The sequence below is a fragment of the Chroicocephalus ridibundus genome, chromosome Z, assembly GCF_963924245.1.
Source record: "Chroicocephalus ridibundus chromosome Z, bChrRid1.1, whole genome shotgun sequence".
Taxonomy (NCBI): domain Eukaryota; kingdom Metazoa; phylum Chordata; class Aves; order Charadriiformes; family Laridae; genus Chroicocephalus; species Chroicocephalus ridibundus.
In genome coordinates, this window is record NC_086316.1 from 31971526 (window position 1) to 31999458 (window position 27933).

Here is a 27933-nt window from a genome sequence, read left to right on the forward strand (position 1 = left end):
ATGTGGTTTTCTGCCTTTTGAATGAGGAGGAATAAACTGGAAGTGAGTTTCCTGTACTCCTCTCATCTCCCTGCGAGAGGAGAATAATACGCAAGAGAGCGGCTTTCTAGGCAAACGATTACAGAGTTTATGCATTGGTTATTCTTTACAGACCACTGATTAGGATATGCTCCCCCCGCTTTTTTTTTTTCTCCTGAGGAGATGGGCTGATGAGAGATGGTATTTTCAGCTGTGAATTTTTGACCCAGATAATTAACGTTTGTCTTAAGATGTGGTGGGAAGAGGCTGGTGCCAGCTGCCTGGAACAGGCACTGACACAGAAATGCTGTGATGCTCAATCCACGCCTCCACCCAGGTGCTGCCCTCCTGGCAAGGGAAAGCATGCTGTGGTACCATGTTGTGACCAAAGGCAGGTTTGATCCACGTGGTATGACCAGAAAAATGGGTTTATTTTGCTGCTCTGCTCGCACTCTCGTGATGAAGTGTGGGGCTGCTCGATGGGCACAGCTTGGAGGCCCCTTGGCACTGTGTAACTTACCCATTTTCCTGTTTCTTGACCTGCCATTTTCCACCCAAGTCTCCTTGCAAACAAGCAATCCACCATAATTACTGTTTTGCCTTGGGTCCCAGTTTTGCTGCATGGCGTACCCAAACTTCGTGTTTTCAATACCGTTACCAAGGCAGCCTCAGCTCATAGGATTAGTGGCGCACCAATGGTCCTGCTAGGTTCTGCTCCCCGGAATAACCCCAGCAACTGCCTGTGCAGTTTGGCCACTTCTCACACAGCTCCTGCTTACCCCAGCTGTGAGATCCGTGGTGCTTTCACACTGCTATCCGCCACGGCCAGCAACTTATGGTGTCGCCTCCGCTTTCCCATGCCCTGTTCACATAGCCCAGGCCACAGCCGGGTCGCCTGCCTGGTGTTGGCTCCCTGCTCCCCACCACTGCCCTTGGCCAGCAGAATTGGAGCAACTTAGCCATGGAACCAGGCTGGACATTCCTGCAGAGCTGACTGATTACCGTCTTCACAGGGGCTGACTGGTGGGTGCCTGGGTCTGTCCCTTCTTTCTTTTTCACTCTAGGTTGGGCTGTGTCAAAATACAGGCTGTATGCTCGAACTTAAATCCTTAAGCAATTCGGAGCGCTCTGTAGATGTGACAAGCCCTCACAACTACCTAGCAAGCCGCCAGTTTTTGTGTCAGCTTTTGCTGCAATCATTTTTTTGATATAACTAACTGGAAAACTTAAATCAAGCCTTTGGACAAAGAATACAGATTTCCTTCATAAATGCCCTGAAACCAACCCATTTCTCTGCTGATTGCCTGTTCGCAGTAATGTTTTGGGATTTAATATGGCCCTTGTGCAGAAAGCGATGATCGATGGTGTTAAGAAATACCGCCTTCCCTTGTGCAAATCTCAGGACGGGTGGTGCCAAACCCCATCACCCTCGTTTGCAGTGAAGCAAACCAACAGCTAGATGCCAGCGTGGCAGAGGCTTGCAGGATCACCCTTCCCCAGACTAGCAAATGCTCTCCTCTCCCAGTCCTGGGGCACAGAGCATATTCCTGGCAGCCTAAATGCCTGGGTGACTCAGGCCACATGCCTGGATTGGAGAGAAAAGGTCAAACTCTTCACAACGGAACACAAATGGGGGAAAAAAACTAAATTGAAGAGCGGCGGCCGCAGCTGCCACGCAGGTGCCCAGGGCTGGGCGATGGGCAGTTGCTTTGCAAGGGGCAGCACTGACCCTTCCCTCAAACCCGGCTTTTTCTCCCAGCTGCCTCCTGGCCTGCAGCGGCATTACCTCAGCCCTGCAGGGGAGGAGGGAGCAGAGCACATCACCTCCTCAGAGACCCAGGCGCTGGGTGGTTTCTTTTTTCCGCTGCGTTAGCCAGCTCAGATGTGGCACAGATGGGGAATCTGCAGCCTGTGGCCCTGCACTGGCTCCTTGGGGCCTTCAAGGCGCCTGAAACAGATGGGACAAAACCCTGCTGCGGCTGAAACGTGCTTGGCATCGCAGCCCTGGCTGGGGGAGAGGGGTGAAGCCCTCCAGCACGTCACCCTGCCCTGCTGGGGCACTGCGGTCCACGGTGCATGTCGGCCATGGATGGATGGGCACGGGGCTGCATCACAGGGACGTGCTGCTCCTGTGGGTGCTGGGCTCAGCCCTGGCACACAGGCAGAGGCGGACAAGGCAGTGCCTGCAGGCCTGTGCAGGGACCTCTTCAGGACCTGTGCCAACTGTTTTGGGGGATGGAAAGGCAGGTTTTCGTCCAACTGTTCCCAGAGGACAGAAATGACTGGAGTGGAGGGCTGCTGAGCATGGCAGGAGGCAGATCCTGTGCTGCTCCTGGGATGCGTGGGCGAGCATGGCTTGTGGTGCTGTGGAGCCAGCGGGAGGCTTGGGATGGGGAGAGGGGAAGCTGTAGGGAAAGGGCGGGATGCCTTCGGAGATAGAGGGTACGCCAGGCCTGAGGCACCCGGGCGATGGAGGCAGTGCAGTCTCTCGCAGGGTGGCATGGGTAGAAAGCAGGAGCAGCGCTGCTTGGGTAAGTATGGATGTGCAGGTAGTGAGAAAGAGGGGTTCGGGTCAGGAGGAGCCGCGTAAGCTCTGTGTGCCGCAGCCCTATTGGGAGGAGCATGGGGAGATGCTGCTGGATGGAGCCTCCAGATGAGCCTGAAGAGCAGAGGGATGGTGCTGCCACCTCTGTCTTACTGCCAGACAGAGAAAGCTCCAGGCCAGGATGCATCATGCTTGATGCCTGGATTTACCTTTACCTTGCTAGAAATTGATTTTTTTAAATGTATTTATTTTTTTGGTGCTGGAGAACTGAAAGGCTGAGGTCGCCCCGTGCTGGCAGTGATCATGGCTCCAGTGGTGAGCTGGAAGGCCGATGGGGAGCAAGTCAGGGCTACGCTTTCCTCCTCAGCCGCAGAGGTGCTGCTGTGTCCGGGTGTGGTACACTTATGTCGGTGACTTCATGGCGATGCACTTCTGCCACCAGGACTGTCCAAAGCCTTTCCTAACAGGAAACCAGCTGGAACAGCCTTGCCTTTCACCTAACATGCAGCTTTCTTTTCCAGGGGAAAAGGAGCAAACCTCAGGTGTTTAGCAAGTCCTGGTTCTTGGTCCAGAAAACCTATCCTCAACTTTGCTGGGTTAAAAAAAAAAAAAAAGCTTTCAATTGCTACTAAACATGACACAAATGTGCTGAAAATACAGAAACTAAGTTCCTTCTTTCTCCAGTCTGTCAGCTGCTTGTGTAGCTAACTCCTGTAACTGGGCCCATGAGATCTGGGGGTATTTTCTAAAGCACAGCTTCCGACAGGGAAACCCCGCTTTCATTAAAAAGGATGACTTGCGGAGTTCCTGGTTAGAGAAATCCTAACAATGTGACTGCGTGCTCAGAAACGTGACAGTGCAAGAGACCTTCCAGTGAACTGTGAAAAAAATGAAAATGAAAAATCAGTTTTGAATGTTCGTATGGGGTGACTCCGAAGACATCTGTGCTCTTTTGAAGCCGGGCTGTGAAAGGAAAGCCCCGAGGCTGGAAAAGGATTTTGGTTTTTTTTTTTTTTTTTCCTTTTTCCCAGCAACGGCCAGCCACGCTGAAGGGATTTAGGAGCAGAGCACAGTACGGCATGTCCTGTCCCCCACGGGCTTGGGATGTGTCCCTCCCCAGCGCCGTTGCCGTGGGCAGGCAGCCTGGGTTGTGTTTTTCACTCTGCTGCTTCGCTAATCCTGAAATAATTCCTTTTTTTTTTTTTTTTTAAATCTTTTTGAGGAGCACGTGGTGTATTCCCTTCCCCTTCGCTTTCATCGCATTCCCCCCCCAACCCCGCGCCTTCCATCCCCTCCCCGCCTTCCATCCCCTCCCCTCCCGGGCAGCCCCCCCGGCACCCCGGGCCCAGCCCCGCCCCGCCGCCCGCCCCGCCCCGCCCCGCTCCGGGTCCCCGCTCCCGCCGCGCCCACCCTGTCGGGGCCGCCCGCCGCCGCGCTGCCCGGCTCCGCCGCCGGCGCTGCGGGCCGGCACGGCGCCACGGCCCGGCGCGGCGCGGTACGGCCCGGCGCGGCGCGGTACGGCCCGGCTCGGCCCGGCCCGGCCCGGCCTGGCGGGAGGGCGGCTGCGATCCGCCGCGGCCGGCGATGGGAGATGGAAGGAGCCGGCGGTGCGGTAAGGGGCGGCGTGTGCCCTGCGGTGCGGGGGGTGCGCGCAGCCGGGGGCACTTTCTTCCTTTCATTTACTTTTACCTTTTTTTCCCCTTTCCTTTTCTTTTTTCTTCTCTGTTCTTTTCTTCTACGTTTCTTTTTCCTTTCTTTTTCTTTATTTACATTTCCTTTTTGTGTTCCTTTTCCTTCTTCTCTTTTCCCTTTTCCTTCTCTCTTTGACTTTTTTCCCTTTTCCTCTTTCATGTCTTCCTTTCTCTTTTTTCCTTTCTCTTTTTTCCTTTCTCTTTTTTCCTTTCTCTTTTTTCCTTTCTCTTTTTTCCTTTCTCTTTTTTCCTTTCTCTTTTTTCCTTTCTCTTTTTTCCTTTCTCTTTTTTCCTTTCTCTTTTTTCCTTTCTCTTTTTTCCTTTCTCTTTTTTCCTTTCTCTTCTCTTCCTTTCTCTTCCTTTCTCTTCTCTTCCTTTCTCTTCTCTTCCTTTCTCTTTTTTCTCTTTCCCTTTCCCCCCCCCCCTTTTCACACTTCCCTAAGGGAAAAAAAAGCTCAGAGCCCGCATCTGCCCCCATTACTGCTAGATCCCTGGAGACATCAACTGCACCAGGGAGGCTGTACTGGGACCCCCACCCCAGGGCTGGGACCCTCAACCTGCATCCTGGACAGTTGGTTTTACTTCTGTGTTCATCTGACTTGTCTGTGTAACAAATGAGCGCTGTTGCTGCACTGACAAACTCTCTTAATCATATCAAATTCTCCAATTAAATGAGGTGTTGTGAAAAAGTTAGAGTCTTTGGCTGAGTAGTAGCCTTGCGCTTTCTGCGGAGGAGTGGGGCTGAGGTGACTTTACCAAAAGTGTACAGTTTTAGAACATTAAATGAACACAGGGACGCTCCTGTGCAATTGTGGTGTTATCTTCATCCTTGCTACTAGGGACTGCAGCTATGCTTCTCAATGGGAACGTAAACATAGAGTTGTAATGAGCTTGAACTTCACACAAACTCACCAAAGATGCCAACTTCCCATATAGACGCAATATTTCCATGCCATAAACAACAATTACCTGGCTCCCACGGGGTGCCAGTTAGTACTTTGTCAGGCCAAGCACATCTATGTGTTATTGAAGCGATTTGGGTGTGTAATAGGCAACTGCAATTACTGCTGCTTTCGCAGCTTCAGTCATGCTTTAATGCTGTCTGTGCGTAGGGCCATTAAAACAGAAAGTCAAATGCAATATTTCTAATGAAACTGGTGGTTGCACACTCACTGTTTAAAGCAATTGTAATAGGCTGCTGAGAATCATCTAAGCCTTTCTGGTTTAGCTAGCAGAAAGAAACCTCTTTCTACTCCAAATGCTTTTTCATCAGTCACATCCTCAGTTGATGTGTTTCAGCAGATGTTACCAGTTTAACGCTAGCTGTGACTCTGACCTGGCTCTGTTGATTTACACAGACTGAGAGTTTGGCTATAGAGACGTTGGTTTTGGGGTGCGTCTTTGGAGGGAGAGAAGGTGAGGTTAAACTACCTTCCCTGTGCTCCCCTTCAGTTACAGCCTTGGTTCATTGCAGAAAAGACTGTAAGAAAATCCTTTGTGGTAGTCCTGCTAAAACAATTCCAAGAAACTTACACGTGGTTCTCTTCAAAACTCGATATAAGAAAAAACTTAGGACTCCCTGATACAAAAAGAAAATTCTTGCACAACTTACCTGTGTGAAAGGGGTGTTATTGGTGCTTGAGCACATTATCTGATTTACTGTTGCCATTTCTGTGACATCAAATTGAGAAGGAAAAGAGCAGTGAGGATCCTAAGGAACACGCTCATGGGTTTTCTTTCAGCATTCATTTCTTTGCTGTTGTGAAGTTGTATAGCTGAGACCTGGATGTCATTCAGAGTGTTTCCCCTCCCTGTCTCCCCCCCCCAAAATGGACCTTTCTATTCTTGCCCATCATAGCAGGAAAGTTTGGCAGTTATTTTTGCAGCTTTGATCTAAGAGATGGTTTGGGGTTTGATTCCTGTGGGATGAAGCGGCAGTCTGTCTGCGGGACTACTGTGGACCGGTGCCACGGAGCATCTCTGCAGACAAGTGGTTGTTTCTGTGGGTGTACTCTGAGCCAAGTGCTGGGAGCTTCAGCCTTGGGGCTGGTGGTGGGGGCAGCACAAGTCACACTCCGCACGCTGCTGTCAAGAGGAAGGATGTTTTGGCCACAGCTGATAAACTGTCGTTGAGCATGCAATAGAACCGATTGCTTGAAACAATCCCTGCTCCATGGAGGGACAGGCTGGCAGACCTGGGTGCCAGGGTGTTTTTTTTCTGAGGTGTTGCATGTGTTTCTTTGCAGGGTTCCTCTGTTTAGTTGTAAGGGTCCTGAGAGAGAGCAAGAGTCTGGGGTACTGCTGGGTACTGATTTAAAGATAATTTAGAGGTAGTACAATGTAGTCGCTGAGGGAAGGGAGCACAAGGGAGGGAGGGAACAGCACCTGGAGAGTAAGATCAGGTGGGTCCCCAGGGTACTGGAGAGCCATCTGTCAAGCTGCTGTGCTCCAGCTGAGCTTTGGCAAACCTGTGAACTGCTGCCAAAACTCAAAGGTCGGGACAGTCAGCCACCATCCAGAGTATCCCCCTCCATGTCAGCTCTGCGACGTGGGCGCCGGGGTGCAGCAGCTGCTAGAGGTGCAAGGTTTGTGGGCTCGGCCAGAAGAGTTGGGAGCGGCATCCCTGCGCTCAGCAGCACATGCCACCTGTTCTCCATCAAGGGATGTTTCCTTGCAGCTGGTTCCTAACGGAAGGCAGCGTCTGGCGGAGCAGAGATTCTCTGTCTCTCCCACCCAGACCCACTCTCTGGCCTAGGGGTTTCATCACATCCTAGTGGGTTGTAAAACTGTGTGTGGGTCCTTCTCTTTGGAATTTTGTCTGGGAGGAGAGATGTGTGATAGAGAGCTCCTCCGGATTATCACCATGTGGAGAAGTGGAGCTGCAGATGAACAAGTTTATGTCTTGAGCAATTTGTGTCTTAAATATCTGAATCTCTTCTTGAAGGGATTCCTGCCTCTGGCACCCATGGTAACAGAGGCTGTTTCCAGTCCCTTTTTTCTGTTTGCACTGAGGTGAGGTTGGTGGGGCATAGAAATTGTTCACTTCCATGGGATGGAAAAGCTATTTGAGACCAGCTCTAAGTGCCTGCCCCACACTTTCAGTCCATCTGGAAGTGTCCTGTTCCTCTCAGTAATGGCACTGTTTGAAGTACGCTTCTGCAGTATGTTTCCAGATGCTTTTTCTGAGTACAGCCCCTCCTTGCTTTGAGATGTCCCTTGCTGTTGTGCCAGCTCTTGTCAGAGACCACAGGCTCCTGGGATGCTAATGCATCCAAGCATTTATTCTCTGCATTAAGAGATGAGCAAAGCGGGTCATGGATGGGGCTTAAAAGCAGGGTGGGGTGAAAGCTAGCCCTCTGGGTGCAGGCTAGGTTGCTACAGGGTTGAATTGGGAGTCAGAGGAGCTCAGGTATTATCTAGGCCTTGAAGCTTGAATTGCTCTTGGATTGACTGTACTTCCTGGATGCTGTAAGCAAACAAACCTGCTGGGGCACTGGATCAAGCTGTCCGTCAGGGATCAAGCTGTCAGTCAAAGTGGGAGCTCTGTATTTCCACCTCCACCTAGTGCCTCAGCCACCAGCTCCATTGGTGGGAAGTGCGTGGTGTTTGCTCTGGCTTGCTTTGGTAACTATACAAAAAGATTTTCAGTGCCGCAACCACTGGGCTAAGCCTAAGGAGACCAGGCTGGAGCTGGGTTTTGAGGGTGGGCTGCTAAGGCAGAAGCACTCCGGTCACTATCATGCTTGCCAAGTGCTTCACGGTACAGCTACAGGAATTTTTTGGACACCTGATGAAATGGCTGAATAAGAGGGCATTGTCTTGAGTCTGTGATACAGTAGTTTGGGAGCAGTGAGAAAATAACCCAAACAGCACAGATTACGCAGTGCAAGCCTCCCTTTTTGCACAAGTGATGAATGGGTCTTGCTCTCTCTTCTGAGCGTGAAATGGCACAGTGGAAGAGGTGGCTTATCTCCAAAGCGTACTCATTATTTTTTTACAACAGTTTTCAAACAGGAAGTGTCATTGGGGTAATAACAGCATCTCCCAGGCTGAACAAATGCCAAATGTGATGGCAAGATGTGCTTAAGCCTGGGATATGGCTGCATTTCAGCACTAAAGGAAGAACCCTTACCAGGAAAGCCCTTTTCTCAAGAGAAAACAAATTCTAGTACCAGTGAGTTCTGGTTTTCATCAGCTTTCTTGTCTGTGGACTCGCTGTGGCCTAATGAGGAAAAAAGAAGAAGTATTGACTTCCTCAACAGTGGGACACTAGTGCCAGCTGGCCTATGTTGTGCTGCTTGCGGGGGATGTATCACCTTTGGTGTCTTCTGCTTTCCTGCCGTGTCTGAAACTGCCTGGTGGTTCCTGTCTGTTTGTGGGGCCACAGCTGACTGAGGATGCTGGCGTGGGCACTCTTAACTTGCACTTGCTTAGGAAGTAAGCGGTCTGCTCTTGCAACAGCATCTTTTCAGCCCCCCAGTGCTTGCACAGCAGGAGGCTTACGTGAAATTTGTTGGAGTGACTTGTAGCTTCTGCCTCAGTTGTGCTGGGGAGATGTCCCAGATCAAACTTCAGTCAATTTCTGATCTGAAAAACTTCCGTTAAATCTATTAAAGATTCAGAAAGAACAATTTAGGTGAAAGCTGTAAAATTAATTTAAATATGTGATATGAAATATTCATGCAGGGTCAATGAGCTACGTCTAAGTCAGAGGGAGATATATCCCTCTTTTTGCATGCTCTGTCACTGTGTTATAGCACTACAGTTTGCCCTTGCCACCCAGGAAATGCAGGTTTTCACACCTTTGCAAATGTAAATTCTTCCAGTAGTTCTTGTGTAGAGTGGTTTGGGTTTTGGATGGGTTTTTTTTTGTTTGTTTGTTTTTTTATTTTACTCTTCACTGAACTTGAGGTGCAAAGAATATTTTTATCATGTTGGAATACTATCTTAAACTATGTTGGTAATATTGATGTGAAAAAGGAAGATGAGCTCTCCTGATATCCCATCCTTCTTTACTCCCATCCATAAAAACAGCACTTATTTAGCTGTACATAGAGAATATACAGCACATGGGAAAGGATGCGCTCTCCAAGTTCTCAAGTCTTAGCAGATGTTGGCTTGGCTTTGGGAAAGAATTTAATTGCTTAAAGATACAGATGTAACTTCTGGTAGGCTCATGAGGCACTTAGGCATCTCCAAATTTTAGCTTCCGTGGAGTTGAAATCCATGTGGGGCAGACCTGTAGCCTGTCTAAACATTGTTCCACCATCTGAATTACCTTAAGATGATGGAAGCGCACTACTTGCTGAAAAGAAGCAGTCTGTCAGTTTGCTAATTATACTTGGAACAGATTGAACAAAAAAAGTAAATGCAAGATGTCTAGTACATGAATTCTCTGAATAAAAGATGCTTTCTTTGTTCATTTTTCTTAAATCAGACCCCCATCCCGATGCTGTTTGACATAACTCAGGAAAAATACTTGCACTGTGGCTTTTAATGTTTTGGATCTTTTTACTATCTTTATGTTTTAGAACTAAGAACATGGTTCATGCAGTGAGCTGAAGCCTACCTTTCAATTGGCTTGCTTCGATTCTTGCACATACCTTAGAAATAATGCACCGACATCCAGAGGTCCACACAGCACACATCAAAAATCACTGACTTGGCAAATAGAAAATGCTGAGTGACCTTTGAAGGTAAAGTGTAATCATACAGACTTTGAATTAATATGCTGTTCACATTCATGCAGTTACAGCTCAGACAGTGTCAGCCTTTGCATAATAAAAAGCATTTAATTCAGTATAACAGCTGACTGCTTCCTAACAACTTCAACCAAACAACAAAGCAAGCATTTCTTTAAGGGGAGAAAAACTCAAGTGCAGGTGTAAAACAGGACGACTAGACTGAAAACAAATTTTACCTGCATCTGCTTGATACTGCTGCTAAGGCATCCGTTTTCTGTCACTGTTCCCATGCCTTTTTCTAAGCAGCAACTCTTTTGCTTTGTTTCTGAATTGAGCCTCTCATCAGACACTGAACTTTTGTGAAGTCTGCCTTTGAGCGGGGAGAGCAGGTCCGATGGTGTCTGCACCCTTTCAGTTTTGCTCTCTCCAGCCCGACTGCTTCCTGGGAGGCTGCTCCTGGTAAGCACATCCCGCGGCACTAGGAGCAGGATGGGAAGCCTGCAGTGCCCCGGTGCTTTTAGGTGAATCCTTGGGGTGAAGGTGCAGGGCGCCTTGCGATGAGGACTGAGGAGTGGACCTGGCTGGATGGTACCAAGCCTGAGGTCTGCCTGATCCAGGGCCATGCCAAAGCCTGGTGAGCAGGTAAGAGTGTCTGGCTGCACACTTTGGACCCAAGGTCAGTTTAGCCCAGGAGCATGTATGTGGTTGTGAATGTCAGCACATGTGTGGGAAGAGTTCAGCTTGGAGCTTCATCAGAAGGATGTGATTTCTACGTATGTTGTGGATTTATATCCCTTGAGCTTTTTCACCTTCCTTTTCAGCTCCCATGGGATTTTAGTTTCCATGACATTGCTTGCAGGGAGGTGTGTGGTTTTGACTACTAACTGTGCGAGGAACCATCTCCTGTTTGGTGCGATGCTGACTCCTAATACCTTCTTTTGATGTCCTTTGGCTGTTTTATTAAAAGAGGTGGTGAATCACTGGTTGCTCTTTGCCTTTTTCAGACCCCTTGTGACTGCATGCATCTGTGCCACGTGCCTCTCAGCTGCCTCCTTCCTTCAGCTGAAAAGTCCCAGCTGACTTCGTTATCCCTTTCTATAATCCAAACTTCTCTGCTGGACAACAGCTATAGGCAGTGCCCTCACCCGAGCCTTTCCTTCCTCCACCACCTTCTGGCTCTCTACACATCTCCCTGCAACTCCTGATAGTTAGGAATTAAACGCAAGCTGAGATTTCTTCTCTACCAAAACCTTTGCTAGCATTAACTTTTGGCAGCTCCAGATGAGATTAAGCCATGCAAATTTGAGTCTTAATATATTTGACTAATGCTTTAATTTAAGAATTGCAAACATGTATGTTAATTAGCGTGGGGGTGTGCGTGTGAGGAAAACACAAACATGGCATATGGGGTCACATGGAAGTAGAAACTACAGACCTTGCTAGTGGTCTTTTTGTGAGCACCAGCACTCTCTGCTTTCTCGGTGCTGTCGGTGCACTAGCTTTCACCAGCTCACAAATTTATTTTAACTCCAGCTTTCTGCATTTCATCCTGTTACTTAGGAAAATGACTTAAGAAAAGCTCAACAGAAATAGTCTTTCCAGAACAATTAGTACGATGTGTCAAAAGCAGTGAGGCTTGCTAAGCTCACGCCCACATAGGAATGATAACAGTGCTTAAAAACAAGGGCTGGCCACTAGTTGTGCCACGCTGTTGAGGGGTTTGTCTGTCCGTGACAGCAGATGCAGAGCTCTCAATGCGTGACTCCATAAGGACTTGACCATGGTGTTGCAGCTTGACTCACATGGTCCTTTTGCTCTGGTGGGAACTTGCTGGAGAAGACTGTAAATCTGTGGAAACCTATCCATCATTCCTGCCTTTCTTTTTTTTTTCTTCCCCCCCCCTTTTTTTTTTAAGCTAGCTCCATTACCAGTTACTATATTTCTGTCAGTCGCTGGGGGAACTCCTGCAGAAGACAAGATGATGGTAGAAGTTTAAACTCCTCCTGAGACCATAAACTCACTGTATCAGGGTATATGATAGTCTGCTGAGAGGCATTTGGCTTTTTTGCTGCGAGAGACGTTGGTGAAGCAATGAGAATGGAGCAAGCACAGACTAGGATAAGAAACAGTCCAGGTGTGTCTGTGAAGTCCTCCATAGCTGGCTGTGCTTTACAGGCATCCTGCAGCAGCTTTTTCTTGCTTCCTTGTAGTAGCCCTGAGAGGTCCATTGCGGCCACTGTGGCATCTGCCCACTAGCCTCTGTGAAGCCTCCAGCAAGCGCTGCGCTGCCGGTGGAGGGGCTGTTGCCTGCTGGCAGGGAGCTGGCACCCATCAGCTGCGCGGCTAAGGGGGGAAGGTGGTCAGCTCTGGGAAAAGGAGCTGTGCACATGCAAAAGTGTGTGAAACTGGGCCTCCCCTGAGGCTGCCTCATGGTATGGCTTAGCTGTGGAGACCCCCACCCCAACTTGCCAGTTCCCTCCAGGTTTTCCAGTAAGAATTGGAGTAATATTTCTTTCTGGGGGTACAGTGGCTGGGTTTTATTAAGAAAGCTTTCAGGGGTCCCCCTGAGGATGCTTTGACCTCTCTGTCCTGGCTCATGGCCCTTAGTGAAAAATCCTTAGACCCCTTCCTGGTGATGTTTTCCTTTAATATGACTGGTCTCCTGCTGTCCAGCCTTTCGGCTGACTCTTGCTCCCTGAAGGCTCAAACTTGGGCACCCATCCCATTCTGCTTTTTCCCGAGCACCATTTTCCCAGGTCCCTTGTGAGCAGTCAGTCTGTCTAACAGCATCTGTCCTCTCAGGGGGTCTGAGAAGCTCCAGACTGACATTTGCCAGTGAATTATCTGCTCCTTTGAACACTTCCTCCTTATTAGACGTTTTCAGAGAAAACACATGACCTTAAGTGTGAATGCTTCAGAAGGCATGGGTTCTCGTAAGCTCTTTGTGCTCAGACTGATGCAGTCCTTCTCCCAGCAGCTGTGGACAGTGTCATCCCCTTCGCTAAGACCCACAGAGATGGAGCCCAGCTCTCCTCTTGCCTCAGCTGCAAATGGTGGTAAGAGAAGATGACTTTCATATTCCTCAATTAATGCTCTCTTTAAAAAAACAAAACAAAACAAAAACAAACACCAAGAAGAAAACTGTCCCCAAAAAGGCCCCGGCCAGAACTTCCATTAAATTCAAAAGAGGATGCTTTGGTGCTTTCCTGCCATGGAGGAAGGAGAAGGACTTTTTTCAGGCTTGGATGACTCTCTATGCTTCTCTAAAAACCACTGGGAATTTTGGGGGACAGTTTGAGGGGAACTCATGACTAGACTTGAAATCAAATTCATCCAGAGAGAGACATTGTGCTTCAGGAAAGGCAGCAGCCAGCTCTCATCAGGGGTCTGCCTAAAGCCACCTCTCGGGGTGAATTGTGGCAATGATTTCTCCTTGCAGCTACTGATCCTCTGCTCCAGTCTGCATGTTCGGCCAGAAGAGCGGAGCAGAAGCAGTGTGCATGCTTCATGCTGGGTTGACTTATCTGTCCTTGGCAGCTCCCACTGTAGGAGCAGGATCTGTGAGGTCTTAGCATCATACTGCTCTTCAGTTCAGTGCTGAGACACGGATTCAGCAGCTTTGTTTCCCGTGCCATTCTGAAACCACCACAAGCACTGTGGCATGTCTTAAACAATCTCTGCTCCCTCAGAAAGGGACAAAAGCCCAGCCAAGGTGGGACCTCTGTTGACCCTTGCCAATGCCTTGTGTGAGGTCAAAAAAACCTGGTCCAGTGTGTTGGCAGGAGGTCTGAGGGGTGAGGACTGCCATGTCTAAGCTAACACAGCCTCATGGGTGTTATACAAAATTCACCCAAGGCAAATGCAGCCTCCCCAGCTCCCAACCAAGAACTGTGACCTAGAGAAGTAGGATTGATCAGACATGTTCAAACAGGCAGAAAGTGCTGCAAGAGTGGTGAATGAATGGGCAGGAACTCACTGCTGCTCTGCCCAGAGCGTAACTGGCCTGAAAAACAGTGTGTATGTGGCTCATGAGAAATGTTTGGGCAGCTGGGCTGATTTAAGGGGATTGATGCTCTGAGTGAGCGTCACCCTCTCCAGCAGTGACAAACACCAGATGCATCAAAGGTGGTGGTTGAAGCCCTCTGAGGAAGCAATTATGAAATGAGCTGACCCGGATGCAGATTTCTTTGCCCTTGAGCTGAGGGAGAAGGCTTAAGCAGGAGTTTTATATCCCTTCCAATCTTGCTAGTATTTAATCCTTGCTAATGCAGCTTGGAACGCACCATGAATATTTGTCCAGCCCTTTTCTGGGGTCGTGGTTTCGGGGCATGATGACTTCTGCAAGGTTTTGGTGAGTGGTAGGTTGAAAAAAGGAAAGGAGAGCACATGTTCTCTCTCGATTTTCTGGTTTTTGTGGGTTTTTGTGTTGTGTTTTTTTTTTTTTTCCCCTGGGTGTTTTTTCGGTCTCTAAGGAATGACAACAGTAAAGCAACAGTCTTAAAAGCCAGCTCTGACCGCATAAGCATCCTCCTTCTCTTCCCCTCTTGCTTTCTCTTTTTAATATATCTTGTTTGGATGAAATATCATAAACTTATCCTTGAGCCTGGATCTGGAGGCTCTGAACTGCTTTACCTTTACACATCCTTATAGTGCTGTGACAACCTAAATAGATGTTAGGTTCAGTGTTCCCATGCATGCCAGTATCTGTAATTCTCATCAGTAGTGCTGAGCACTTCTGAAAATCAAGTTATCCCTTTCAGACGCCAAGACAAAGGTCTTGCAGTCTCTGCTTAGACACCAAACTGTGATAAATGCTGCCTTGTACACTGAAAAACCATTAATTTAACCACTAATTTCTGCCTGTTACTGGATGATACTGAAAGTGTTGGAAACTGGACTGTTCTTCATTGCTTTACAGTAAGGTACAGGCAAATATAGACCTTTGGAAAGTGTGCTTGTGGGCAGGGAAGCTCAGTGCAGCGGATGTCTGTGAAGCCTCAAAGAGGAGGGCTGAGGGACGGACATGCTGTGTCCCGGAGGTGTGTAGATCAGAAATTTCTGACTGCTCAGGAACTAGACTGCTCTATCCACTTTATTTTCCATTTCATTCATCTGTGAGTGGGATTTGGCACCAGCTAGTTGTTTAGCTTTCCCTTCCTTTGCATTCATCTAGGTAGGCTGACATTTTGTCTGTCCCCGTAAGCTACTCCTGTCCAGGCTATTGCAGACAGAGAGCCGCCTCCTGTGTGCCCTGGGTCCAGCTGTTCCCCTTCTAGACCTTCCTGCCCCACTTCCTGCAAATGACCTGTAAAAGCAGGGGAGACAGGGAGGCTTCTTCCAAGCTCATTTCATCATGCTCATGGTAGTCATCTTTGTGCTAGAAAGTCCTTCATCACATTTTTCCCTACGTATTTGGTAGGCTAGTGTTAGCAGGTCCATCAAAGTGCCCATTGGAGCCCTGGTCATGAATAGCTGGACCAGTGAATGGCAAATAAATATATCCAAGACCCCCGCAGAAGATCTACTGCCCACTTTACTACCATTACAGTGGTCTGTTGGAGTAAATCCTGCAGATCTGGTGCAGTGCAGAAAGGTGGCAGAAAGAATGGGGGTGAAAGGCCAAGAAAACCTGAAGCAAAACAGTTCTAGGGCATGGGGCAAGATAGTTATTTGTCAATGTGCTCTTGGAAGAAACTATAATTGCTGGAGAGCTGGCCATAGAGGAATGTATGGATTTGTGATTACATCCATCTCTGATTAAAGAGCCTTGACCATGTGTTCCTTTGAATTATGTGTCTCCTGTACTTTGAATTTCTGTTTGTAGCTGATGCTTACCCTAAGGTATTTGGTGGAAGTGCATAAAAGTTATTATTGTCCTGGGGGGCAGAATGTTCCATATGGCTTCTTTTTTTTAAAGAGTATTTTTGTAAGCCAAGGCCTTTGCCAATGTGAACCATGCAATGACTTGCTATGCCGTAACAACTGGCTGCCTCAAACATAGGGTATGAATTTAAAGGTCACTGAAGAATTTATAGAGTTAATGATTTATTTCATCTGTCACTTCAGACAGAAGAATTACAGGCTCCGTCTTGCTCAGCTGGGAAGAAACTTAATGCTGATTGCAGACAGTTTTTGCGCTACAGTTTATTGCTGGTGTGTGCTTTATCTCGGAGATTTCATTTGTCCCCACCTGTTCAGAAAACTAATTTTAATCTTAGTCCTGCAGCCTTTCTCTCCTCTGAAAAACTGGACCTTTACTGTGTGGCACCGGGATGCTCGGCCTGTCCGTCCATCTGTACCCCCAGGTGCTCCCCTGCTAGCTGGGGACCTGTGCCCCCTCCCCATCTCCTGGACACAGAAGGTTTGGCTTGTGTGGTACAGTCATAAAAACAGGTTGGGCTATTGTCCAGTTCTAGACAGCGGTGGTCAGGTGTGACCTGCCCAACAGGGACCCTCAAACAGCACTCACCACACATTTGCATGCCTTAATATCTTTTTCCCCCATTTTTGATCATCCTTGTGGTAGCCTTTGCTTCTCCTTTTCTCTGGCCCAGTATCCTCCCAGAGAAACAGCTTGCCCCATGTACGGTTTTCCCATGGGTCCCAGTTTTGTGACATCCGTACCCAAATTTGCTATTTCTCATACTGTTCCCTAGGCATTTTTAACCCTAACTGGTATTACTGAGATGGTTGCCCAGTGCTGCTGCCCTTGCGGTGGCGTAAGCCAGCTAAAGATGTGAGGGGTTGGGTGCTCCAACATCATTGCTGAATACTGAAACGCTTGGGTTCGAAGACAGAAAGGTGAGCTCTTCAAAAGCACTCTGAGTTAGCCTGTGTCTGTTCTGGTTGATCTTGGTGATGACAGAGTTAAACGAACACTCTGAAAATCCTACCTGACAGCCCACCTGGAGGGATTTCGTGTTCCTGCTGCTGTTTTTTCACTAAAAGGTAGATAACTTTGTTTTTCTGACTCTACAGGCAGAAGCACTTGTGTGGGATAATGATGTATCGGCTCATGCCCAGACTGTTGCCAAGGCCAAATATGAATTTTTATTTGGCTTGGAAGAAAACAAGCCTTCAGAAATGGGTAAGTGCTATGTATTACTATTGTGTGGAAAAAAAAAAATATCTCTTAAGCCACTCAGGAACGTTTTGCAGAAGCTGCTCCCTAATGAGCCCAGGAGGGCTCGCTCACTGTGCTATGCTGCCCTTCGCTGGACCACAATGCACATACCAGAGCAAAGGCACCTGATGCTTTGGCCCCAGAAAATGACTGCAGTTCCCTGTCTTACGCCCCCACCCTTTCTCTTTGGCTTACCTTGGCCACCTCGATGTGACAGCAGGGACTCGTGTGTGAGACACACGTTGGTGGAGGAAGTCCTGGCACTTCTCTGCAGCGGAGTTGTTTCAGCCACGTGTTCTACAATTACGCATGCTGAAACATGGCCATCTCTGCCCGGAGGTCCTTCCAGAAATGCCCTTCGTGGTCTGCACTTTGCTCTTCCTACAGCTAGAGGTAGATAAGATTTTAATTTAGATACTTGAGGTGGTACCTGAACTGCTCCGTCCTCTGTAGTTACTAATTCAAGAAATCCAGGTGCAGCATGTAATATTATGCCTAGGGATCAGTCTTGTTTCTATTCTTTTCTTGTAAATACATGGTGTTTTCTACCTTTTTGCAGATCAAGCTTGGAAGAAAAGAAATGTAGTTACTATACCTATTTCTCTTGCCTTGTCATAATTCTCAACAATTCCTGCCCTCTTTGCAAAAGTATTTCCCCAGGCTGTTCTCTTTGCACCTTGATCCTATTTAATTACAAACTTTCTGGAATGTCACTTTTAATTAAAGACGACTCCCTTCTTGCCGGAGAAGGGAAGCACTTTGTACAGAAACAATCTGTGTACGTTCCTCCACTTCAGTAAGGAAAGGCGGGGTGGGGTGGGGGGGAGGTGTTGGAGAAAGAAAAAAGAAAAGCAGAACTGAAGTCTGGAAGGTGAGTAAACGGTTTCTCCCTGGATTTTCTGAAGTTTGGTCTTCCACTTGGGAAATCCTAATTGCAGAGTGGAGGGGAAAAAGCCCAAAACAACCCAAATGTCCTCATTTAGAAATTTTAAAACCTTCTACAGATTGCCACAAAATGTGTATCAGATTATTACATGAATCACAATGACCTCATTTCTTGTTTGGAGAGACACAGTGTGAGAGCACTGTCAGCAGGCATTAGTACATTTCCGGAGATTGGCATTAAATAAAGTATGCTGCGTCTAATAAATCCAAGTGAATCTATTGTTATTACTAACCAAAACAATTATCAAATGTGGTGGGTATTCTGAGCTGAGTACTGAGCCCTAAAATAAAGGCCGGCAAAGAGTAAGCTAGATACGTTGGTTTATGTGTGTACTTTTCTTCATTTTTCTTGTGCTGCTGCTTGCCTTGTTTCTGAATTTCCTTCTGTTCCTGTATTAATCAGAAACTACCATTAAGGACTAACAATTAGTGAAATGGGAGTGACCTCAAGGGAGAGTTGCCAAATATTTAACAGTGGTTAACGTATAACATGTGTGAATTGTACCCAAAAACTGTATGACATTGTGCCTACCTAGGCTGGCTTAACGCTGTCACAGACAAATGCATCCTCCTCCTCCTCCAGGAAGATGTTTGACCATAATGGATAAATGACAGTGGTGCTGTCCCTTCTACTTTTTTTTCTTCAAGTGAGCAGGTTTTAACTGCTTATTAACTGGAGATCAATGAGGACAGTGTGACTGAGGGCACAGTAGTACAAACCCAGGGCTCTGCACACCAAATCCTGTCTTCCTTTGATTTGATATATGTTGACATGTATGTCATGACATACATTGTGGGAGGACACAGTTATGCCTGAAAGCGTCTGTGTCCTGCTCTGGGAGGAGGTTAGATGGGGAGGGGAAAAAACACCACCAAAAAACCAGACAAACCCTCTCTTTTCTGAAGTTGCCTTTGAAAGAAAGAAGACACGCTTTTTGTGGGTCCAAGTGTGAAAGATTTCAAGCAAATGAGTGACAGGGGCAGGGCCAGGAGAAGTCCTGGCATTTAAACTTGATCAAGAGAACAGCCTGTTACCATGGGCAGTAAAGCTGAACTGTATCTAACCCAAAGCAGTTCAGCCATGCCCTGGCTGGCCTGAGAAACTGAGAACGTAAGACGTAAGCTGCTGAATGGCTTAATTATTTCTGCCTCCTAGTTTATCCTTTCTCTTTCGGCCACAACCATATTACTGCAGCCCTGCTGGATGCTGTTGAGGGTATAAATTTTTTAATTGGGTACTAAAATACTTGCATTAGACAATCCAGTTCTCAAAAAAGGAGTAACTGGGGACAACTGTAGCAAACACTTCTGTCTGCCTAGATGGGAGACTGCAGACTTTGTTAATAAGGTGCCATGCTGGTTTTTACGCCCCGTGTTGAAGCTTACAGTCATTCTCACAGGTGAGAAGGGGCGGGGGGCGGGGGGAAGTTAGATGCCTGTAGAAGATGTGTTTCATCGCCAATATTCAAATGCTAATAAAGCTGCCACATTAAAAACAATTCCTCCTCATTTCTCTCCTTTGCTGCCCTCAGTCTGGTTTTCTCTGGGGTATCTGTGATCCCTGATGTGCTCTCATCTTTACTGTGTGATGCCTCTTGTCTGGCTCCTCTCCTCTCTCGTCTGTTGCCCGTTCCCCTGCCTTGGATGCATCACCCGGAGCAGAAGCAAGTCCAGGCCCCCAGGACGCTCATCGCATCACGGGAGGGCTCGGGGCTATGCGTCTCCCTGCAGACCCCTGCTTGTGGGTCTGCTCCTGGCTGTGTGGGTGTGGGGAGGATGCACCACCCGTGGCCACGTGCCGCTGCCCCGACTGGCTGCCTTCCTTGGCAAAGCCCCAGCCTTCTGCCTTCCAGCAAAAGAAAATGTTTTTAAAAAACTGCATTTGCCTGGGTTGGACAAGATGTCTTCTCAGCCTTGTTGACATAAAGGGCGCTTGTTGTATATGGAAACATACCCTTCTCTGCAATTGGCCGTGGAAACAGTGATCTGTTTTGAGCAGCCCTATCTTTAGGCTTGGGCATACTAGGGAGTACTGATTTTTGTGACTTTGCAGTTAATACATTTAAATACCAAAAAAAAAAAAAAAGTCCCATCAAAATGACTTAGGCCTAAAAAGTACTTCCTTGGGGAAAATAGAGGGGGATGCTACAAAATAATTGCTTAAGTAAACATGAAAGCCAAGTACCCCTTAATTCCTGTTATATGAGAAAATAAATCCAAGACAGTTGTTAGGAAGAAGATAGCTTCTTAAGACTCATAAGCAGTCTTTTCTCCGATGCTTCTAGGAGGAGAAAGCTTTCACCCCTCCTGTGTAACAGAAGGTTTAATCTCATCCTTCACAAAAAAGCCCTGTACAAATAGTCCCTGGGTTGCTATGCAAATCTGGTCTTTCCCAACAGCTGCTGGAAGAAGCTTGTTTTTGAATTCCTGATGAAACAAATAGCTTTTTGGAAAGCCTGTCACTTGCTGTTTTGTGTACAGTGAGGTGTCATGAGGCAACTGAGCTCATTTAACAGCTTGCTTCTGCCAAAAGAGATGGTCCCAGCCTCACGCTGCCGCAGATTGTCTCATGCTAGTTCTTCTGCTCATCTGTTTTCTTAGCAAGCTCAAGCCAGCAAAAACTGAGTAACAAAAAACCCCAAAACAACGCCAGAAAAACAAATCTAAAAAAAAAAGGGTTTACTTTCTCCTGGCAATGTGTGCTGAATCACCTGTGCAAGGGGTCAGACAGTGCCAGAGCTGACACATGAAAGAAAATGAAATGCATACTTTAACCCATGCAACTCTCCCATTCCTGAGCCTGAATCATGGAAATTATTGCTTTTGCTGTAGAATTTCTTGAACTTGTTTCAGGAGCAAAGGAAGCATACAATGTCTGCTTTTCTTTTTTGTACAAGCAAAGCCTTTTCACAGAATCACAGAATCTTAGTGGTTGGAAGGGACCTCTGAGATCATCGAGTCCAACCACAAAAAAAAAAAAAAAAAAAGCACCCACCTACTAAACTCCACACCCACAACCCCACACACAACACCCCACCACAAACAATAATCTTGGGCACTAGAGCACGCCCTGAAGAGCCATGTCTACACGTTTCTTAAATACCTCCAGGGATGGTGACTCCGCCACCTCCCTGGGCAGGCTGTTCCAGTGCCTGACCACTCTTTCAGTAAAGTAATTCTTCCTAATATCTAATCTAAATCTCCCTTGCAGCAGCTTCATACCATTTCCTCTGGTCCTGTCGTTATTCCCTTGGGAGAAGAGGCCAACCCCTGCCTCTCTACAGTTTCCTTTCAGGTAGTTGTAGAGGGCAATGAGGTCTCCCCTCAGCCTCCTCTTCTCCAAACTAAACATGCCCAGCTCCCTCAGCCTCTCCTCATAGAACTTGTTCTCCAGACCCCTCACCAGCTTGGTGGCTCTCCTCTGGACACGCTCCAGCACTTCAGTGTCTTTCCTGTAGTGAGGGGCCCAAAACTGAACACAGCACTCGAGGTGAGGCCTCACCAGTGCCGAGTACAGAGGCACGATGACTTCCCTGCTCCTGCTGGCCACGCTATTCCTGATACAAGCCAGGATGCTATTGGCCTTCTTGGCCACCTGGGCACACTGCTGGCTCATGTTAAGCCAGCTGTCCACTAACACTCCCAGGTCCTTTTCTGCCGGGCAGCTTTCGAGCCACTCTTCCCCAAGCCTGTAGCGTTGCCCAGGGTTGTTGTGACCGAAATGCAGGACCCGGCACTTGGCCTTATTAAACCTCATCCCATTGGCCTTGGCCCATTGATCCAACCTGTCTAGATCCCTCTGTAAAGCCTTCCGACCCTCAAGCAGATCAACACTCCCACCTAGTTTGGTGTCATCCGCAAACTTACTGAGGGTCCATTCAATCCCCTTGTCTAGGACCACCCTTCGTGGTCCTATGATGCTGATTTAAACAGCCTTAAGAAAATTGCCCCAGTAACTTTGTGTAAAATGAGTACAACTAACTTACTAGGTTGTCCTTTGCTCTTCTGCCTCGCTTGCTTTCTCTTTTTCCCTTCAAGTCATGCGTATCCAGCTCTGCTGCATCCTCCTTGCATTGTATGGATGTGTCACCTTCCTGATCCTCGCTCTAAAAACTGCCCTTAGAACAAGGTCATTCACATGTTATATCGTTCTCACACTGGCACAGATCGCTGCCTGTAGTCTTGCCCAGTGCTTCAGCTGCGTTGCTTTCCGTTTTGATGCATCACCCTTTGTCATATTTTCATCTCTTGCTCTTTCCATCTCCAGGCAATCCTGAAAGTCTGGGCTCCCTGGTCTGGTGTCTTCCTCTCTAGCTCTGCTTTCCTGAAAAGGTGTAAAGCTGTATTTTCTGAGGGTTGAATTTTCTGAGGGCCTGATTTTCACATTCGTGTTTTGTAATTATGGTGGACAGAGCTTGTGAGGATAGGAACATCAGATGTGCATTTAAGAGTGTGTCCTGCAGCGTTTACCAGGGACGCATGCAAGACTGGAATCCAGAAAGTTCAGACCTGTGGTGCCCCCCCCCACTTAATTAAAAGTCCATCATCCTTTTGTGTGTACTTGACTCTATCATCTTTCTTTTTGTTGTTTCTAGTGTCCCACTGCATTTTCTGACACACGGGAGTTTTTAGTTGTGTGTAATCAATAAGTTTTCTCATAGATATCCCTGATGTTTGGTGTTGCTGGTTGGCAATGATGCAAAGAGAAGGTTAACTTTTTAAATTTAGGTCTCCAGAGGTACTGTATTAAAAGGTACTTTTCTTGTTGAGTTTGTGCACTCTAAGGAGTGATTACATCTCCAGAACCAGCACATTGACCAGCTGTGCTGAGTGCTTCTCTTTCACGCCAACGCGGAGTAAACCAGGTGATTTTGAACTACTGCTTGGATGCTCTGAGGAGCAGCAAGCTGTCACAGTGCTGTCAGAAGAGCACATGTGACTGTGCATATGGAAAAATTAATGCCAGCGAAGGAGGACAGGCTGCACTGTGCTCTGCATCTCGGCTGCGTGAGGTCGAGCTCTCTTTCTGTCGTTCCCTCTGAATTTCTGAGCCCTGCTTGCCCGGGCTGAATGAAGCTGGGGCACGCTCCGGAGCTGTCAGGTGTGGTGTGATGGATGTCTGGGTTTCCAGTCCCAGGGAAAGGAAAACTAAAGGGGTGTGAGGCATTATGCTAAGTCCCTTGCTCTGCAGGAGGAAATTGGATGTCTTGTGACCTGCACTTGAAAGCTGGCTAGTTCAAGTTATCATAACCTACAGCTGCAGGGAGGAGATTACCACATCCTTGACTTGGTAAACAACAGTGTTGTTTGAAGGCCAAGGGTTTAGTACAAATAATCGTTAAGACATGGGCTGTTTGTTTATTGTTTTTTAAAGGTGCTGAATTAAGCACTCAGAAGTTAGGAAATGCCAGAGTTAAGGCAGTAATTACCTCCCCATCTGTGGGCTGTCAGCCGAACCCGAGAGCTGTCCTGACGTGAGTGCACAAATATTTGGGGGCCTGGTGATGCTGGCAGCCTGTTGGTGGTGTCTGGCCGCTTCAGACGCTCTGAGCACACGTGGCGCAGGCTGAAGCTGGCTCAGAAACACTTTCCCGGAGGTGGCCGGGCCCTTCCCTTCTGTCGGGCAGACAGAAAATGATGCACCCAGGTCAGTGGGCACAACAGGAGAGGCTCAGCCAGCTGACTTGTCTGGCTGTAGGCAGGTATGGTGGGCCACAGCTGCATTTTGCTTGTCACCGTGGGCTCCTCTCCTCTCTTTGACTTCAGCCCCATCACCTGGTGAGACAGGCAGCACACCCAACACAAGCCCTCCGTTGTGCTGTAGCCTCGATTCATATCTGAAGCTTTCTGTAGGAAAAGATGCTTGTTATCCTGCTATTGGAGATGGCTTGATAAGGAGCATAGAAAAGACATTTAATTAAAATTCTGTGGGTAGATGCAGTTCTGGCGTGGTATCGCTCAGAAAAAGTGTTACACAGGGTACAGCAAGTATTTTTCCTGTTTGCAGTTCACTGCTTTAACAAGTGCCTTCTGCTCTAGACCCCTGCGTTGTTTATTTAACTCTGTCCAGCTTCCTGAGGAAGGGAATCTCATTCACCCTGTGAGCTTGATGAAAAGTTACCATGTGATGTCCAGCTGCGTCTTTAGCGGCAAATACTCGGAGCCTGGGAGATGCACATGTCCCCGTGTGTCCTATTTTTGTTTTAGCTGGGCACGTAACTCGATATCCAGCTCCTGGGGTGCTTTGAGGACTGCTTAGCAAGCTTTCTCTTAGCCTGGCTAATTGGTCCCAAAGCCTGAAATGCAGTAAAGGACACCCTTCTCTGTGGATATTCCTCGATTCTTCATCAGTTGCTGCAAAGATCCAGAGTTTCTGGGATCTGTGAGTAGTACTGTGGGGCTTTTTAAGCCATTATTGCTTGTTCAAAGTCTGGCGATACATTTTTTTATCTCAAGAGATCTTTCTGTTTGAAGGACTTTTTGAGGGTTTTAAAAATGTTATTTAAAAATACAGTATTTAAATATGTAACATAAGGATTCAGAGAAGCTGTAAAGTCTTTATAGACCCTGCAAGTGTCGAAGTGGCAGTGGCCTGTCACAGCTCCAGAAGTTTGGTCTTTCAACTGAAGGCTCTTAGGGAGCTTTTAAAGTAATCCTTGCTCTCACTGTGTATATCTACACTTAGAAAATCACCTGCTAGCTGCTTGCTTTCTAAATCACAGCAATGTAAAAATAGAAAAATTTAGATTCTTTTTGGATCTGTCTTTTGAATCTTGCGTTCAAGACTTTTCCATACGTAACTGTTAAACCAAAACTTGAGATTTTTGCAGCCACGTCAATCTAGGGGGTGGGGCTTTAAAGAGGAAAAGTGTGTTAAATGTAGTAAGACTCGTCTGCGCTTTTACATCAGGGTAGGGAGCCCAGATACTCCCTTTGTATTCCCTCCTGTTCCCACTTGCACTAGCAGCTGTTTCACTCTACGGTTTTGCTTTCCAGGGTAATGACTCTTGGGACCAAGCTATCTCACTGACCATCTGTGGCCCATACAGCAATTTGTAGTGGATAATCCCTCATGCTAAACCGTCCCAGCACGTGCTGCATGTTAGTTTTGGACTTTGTCCTGTTCAGAGCTCGCTGTAGGCCTATGAGCTGCTGCGGCAAGGTGCCATCCTTCCTGCAGCCAGGGGAAAGGTGTGAGGCTCCCTGGATGACTTTCAGTTTGGTGCGGTTGAGGTTATGCAAGTGCTTGCAAACCCTGTTTACCACTAGGAAATAGTTAAAATCTGAGGGAAAAAAATATGCAACCGAGTCATAGCGTTGCTTACCCATGGGTTTCCATCAGGAACAGGGTTAGAAGGTTTGCAATTGTAAAAAAACCACACACACACTCAAACAGACACACAGTGACCCAGGTATTTTACATGCTGGTTTGATCATTACTTTCTTAATGGACAGGATTTACATTCTTAACCTAGCAGCTTTTCTCTGTTTTTCAAGCGGTGACAACTTGGGCATCATATCACCACCTGACGCCAGGTGCTGGGACTTCTCTAGCGGAGAGATTCATGATGAATTTACCTAGTGTGGGCATGGCTGTCCTGAAGCTTCACCTAACACAGCCTCTGGTTGCCCAAAACCGCCAGAATTTAGGGAACTATGCAAGAGCAGCAGTGAGCAGTACTGTTCTGATAACCTCTTCCAGTATGCAGCAAGCTGTCGGTGCGAGATTTCATGAGTGACACACTGCCCCGGCTGCTTGCAGGGGTGTTATTTTCTTCCCTGAGCCGGTCGGTTTAATTTCTGGGTAACCCTGGGCTGCTGACGGCCACACCACAGCGAGTGGAAGGCACAAACTGCCGGGTCTTTGTCAGACCTCCTGCTAACAGCAGCAGGGACCTGCTCCCGTCGTCTCTTTTTGGGATGAAGGATCTCAGCCAACACAATCACTTTTTCTGCGTAGCTCTGCCATATCTCTGGTCCCCTCGACCTTCCCTGCGTATTTGCTAAGGCAGCAGAGGCATTTAACCAGGGCTTATTTTCTAGGCAACTCTCTCCTACCTCTTCCCCCTGCTGCCCCCCTGCCTTCACTCAGCTTCTCCGTTTCCGCCAACTTGTTTTTACGTAATGCTGGTGTAACTTTGCAGGGATGAAGGCCTGGCTCTGTTTCCACCAGCAAGCAAACTGCCCAAAAGCCTGGATTGGCTGCAAGCTGCAGAAATCCCTGCGCCCAGTCCAGCGCAGACATTTGCAGTCCAGTTACAAAAGCACCGTGCTTGCATTATGCTAATCCCCCAGCTTTGGCTAATGAAGGACCTCCGCGAGCCAGGCAGGACCTATCGCGGCACGGAGAATGACATCATTTGGAAAAAGGGCTGCTGCACAAGGCTGCCAGTGATTGTGCAGCATCCCTCCCCTCTCATAGGGGGAGGCCGCTCCGTCTTGGTGGGCATAGGCACTGCTTCATAAATCGGAATAGTTTTAGTTACCACAGAAGTCGTAACTCGAGGGAGTGCAGGAGGAGGAGACGTGTGACCCCCCCCTCTCTGGCAGGCTGCCATAATGATACAATGCCATAAATCCTGCCATTTGTGCATTAAGCTCTGTCACCTAGCGGTTCATTTCCTCTTAACGCATGCATTGTTTTCACTTGTCCTGATTTGCATTTTACGAATAATGGCGAGAAACGCCGGTACCAAGAAAGCATGAGTGGTGTGACGTTGCATGCAGGCTCACCCACGTGCTGCTTGTGATCGGCGTAAGGAGATGTGGAGAAACAAAATGCAGGATGACTGGGCTGCTTTGTGAAACCTTCCAGCTCAGTAATGCCAAAACGCTGTCAGGCACCCCGCGCTCTAAAACCAGCACATGGCTTGCAGCATCGCCATTCTGCCTGTTTCTTCCCTTATGGATGCGGCAGCTAGGCACAGACGTCTCCCTGGCATACCGTCAGGCAGCCTTGCTGGAGGAAATTTTTTTTCCCCCCTGCAAGCTGCCAAGGTGGACTTCTTAGCTCCTGCGATAGACTGAATGAGACTGCAGTTCCCCCATCAGTTTCATAATACTCAGAAAGCATCCATTTACATCATTGTGTGCAGTGCAGGGCAGCAGCTGCCAGGAAATTTGAAACTATTTTGATTCCAGTTGACTAGAACAGCAGCAATTGAATTAGCTGGTATCGCTATAGATAAACTGATGATCTGTGCATTTTATTTCTTTGACCAATGGGTAACTGCTGGAGCTACAGTAACCTCTGTGAGTAAGGAGACTGTTCAAGCAAATATATCTAATTTCTCGAGATAGCTAATATATATTTATATATACTGTATAGAGAGAGACACTCACACCATTCTTTTGTAAAATGTACCTGTAAACAAAATGTCTGTCTATGCTTGTAACTTGTGTTTTGCTTCCTAGAATTTCCTTTTATTATGCTGTAGACAAGCTTGTTTGACATGGAATGGTTATTTACCTATGAAATATCATATCTATGCCTGATTTAAGTCATGAATTCTTTCAACGTCTAGTCATCAGAAAGGCTGCCAACTGCTGTTAGGTTATATTTGCCCGGTCTCAATTTTCTAGCCACTCACCCCCTTTCTCTTTTAGCTTTTTTTCTCTCCATTTAATTATCTCTCTCTTTTTTTTTTTTTCCCTTTGTTGAAAGAATCCACCTTCAATGCAAAGTAGAAATTGGTGTTACCTGAGAGTGTGTGTCCTTTCTTTGTTTGTTTGGTGATGGGTATTTTTTTTCCCTGCTCATCTTCAGTGCGGTCCTTAAATTTTGTTGTTGCCTTTCTAGCCTTGTTTGTAATGCAGTCATATTGGGGGATGGGGTTGGACAGGATATGCCAGTAGCTGCAGCAAGACATGATGCTGTGGTGGTGGATGGGAATAAGGGAGGAGTTTTCCTTAAAGAGCTCAAGCTCC

General features: G+C 47.5%; 1 protein-coding gene and 1 long non-coding RNA gene across 5 annotated transcripts in view; one reads left to right on the plus strand and one right to left on the minus strand.

Moving 5' to 3' along the window:
• Window positions 1–27860, minus strand: LOC134508519 (uncharacterized). 3 transcript variants are annotated; one of them, XR_010069077.1, is made up of 4 exons: window positions 27707–27860; window positions 17257–17448; window positions 5867–12982; window positions 1–3441 (listed from the first exon to the last, which is right to left on the minus strand). It is a non-coding gene; the product is annotated as an uncharacterized LOC134508519 (long non-coding RNA). The 3 variants fall into 3 exon arrangements; XR_010069078.1 differs by lacking the exon at window positions 1–3441 and having other exon boundaries at window positions 4689–8861; window positions 9858–12982; XR_010069076.1 differs by lacking the exon at window positions 1–3441 and having other exon boundaries at window positions 4689–12982.
• Window positions 4065–27933, plus strand: part of PSD3 (pleckstrin and Sec7 domain containing 3) — a 114338-nt gene continuing 90469 nt past the window's right edge. Inside the window, exons 1-2 of one of the 2 annotated variants that reach the window (XM_063320254.1) lie at window positions 4065–4175; window positions 16917–17025. In XM_063320254.1, coding sequence (XP_063176324.1) covers window positions 4155–4175; window positions 16917–17025 — 130 coding nt within the window. In that variant the 5' untranslated portion in view covers window positions 4065–4154. Of the gene's footprint in view, window positions 4176–16916; window positions 17026–27150; window positions 27259–27933 lie in introns of those variants that run through there. The other variant, XM_063320255.1, reaches the window with a different exon arrangement.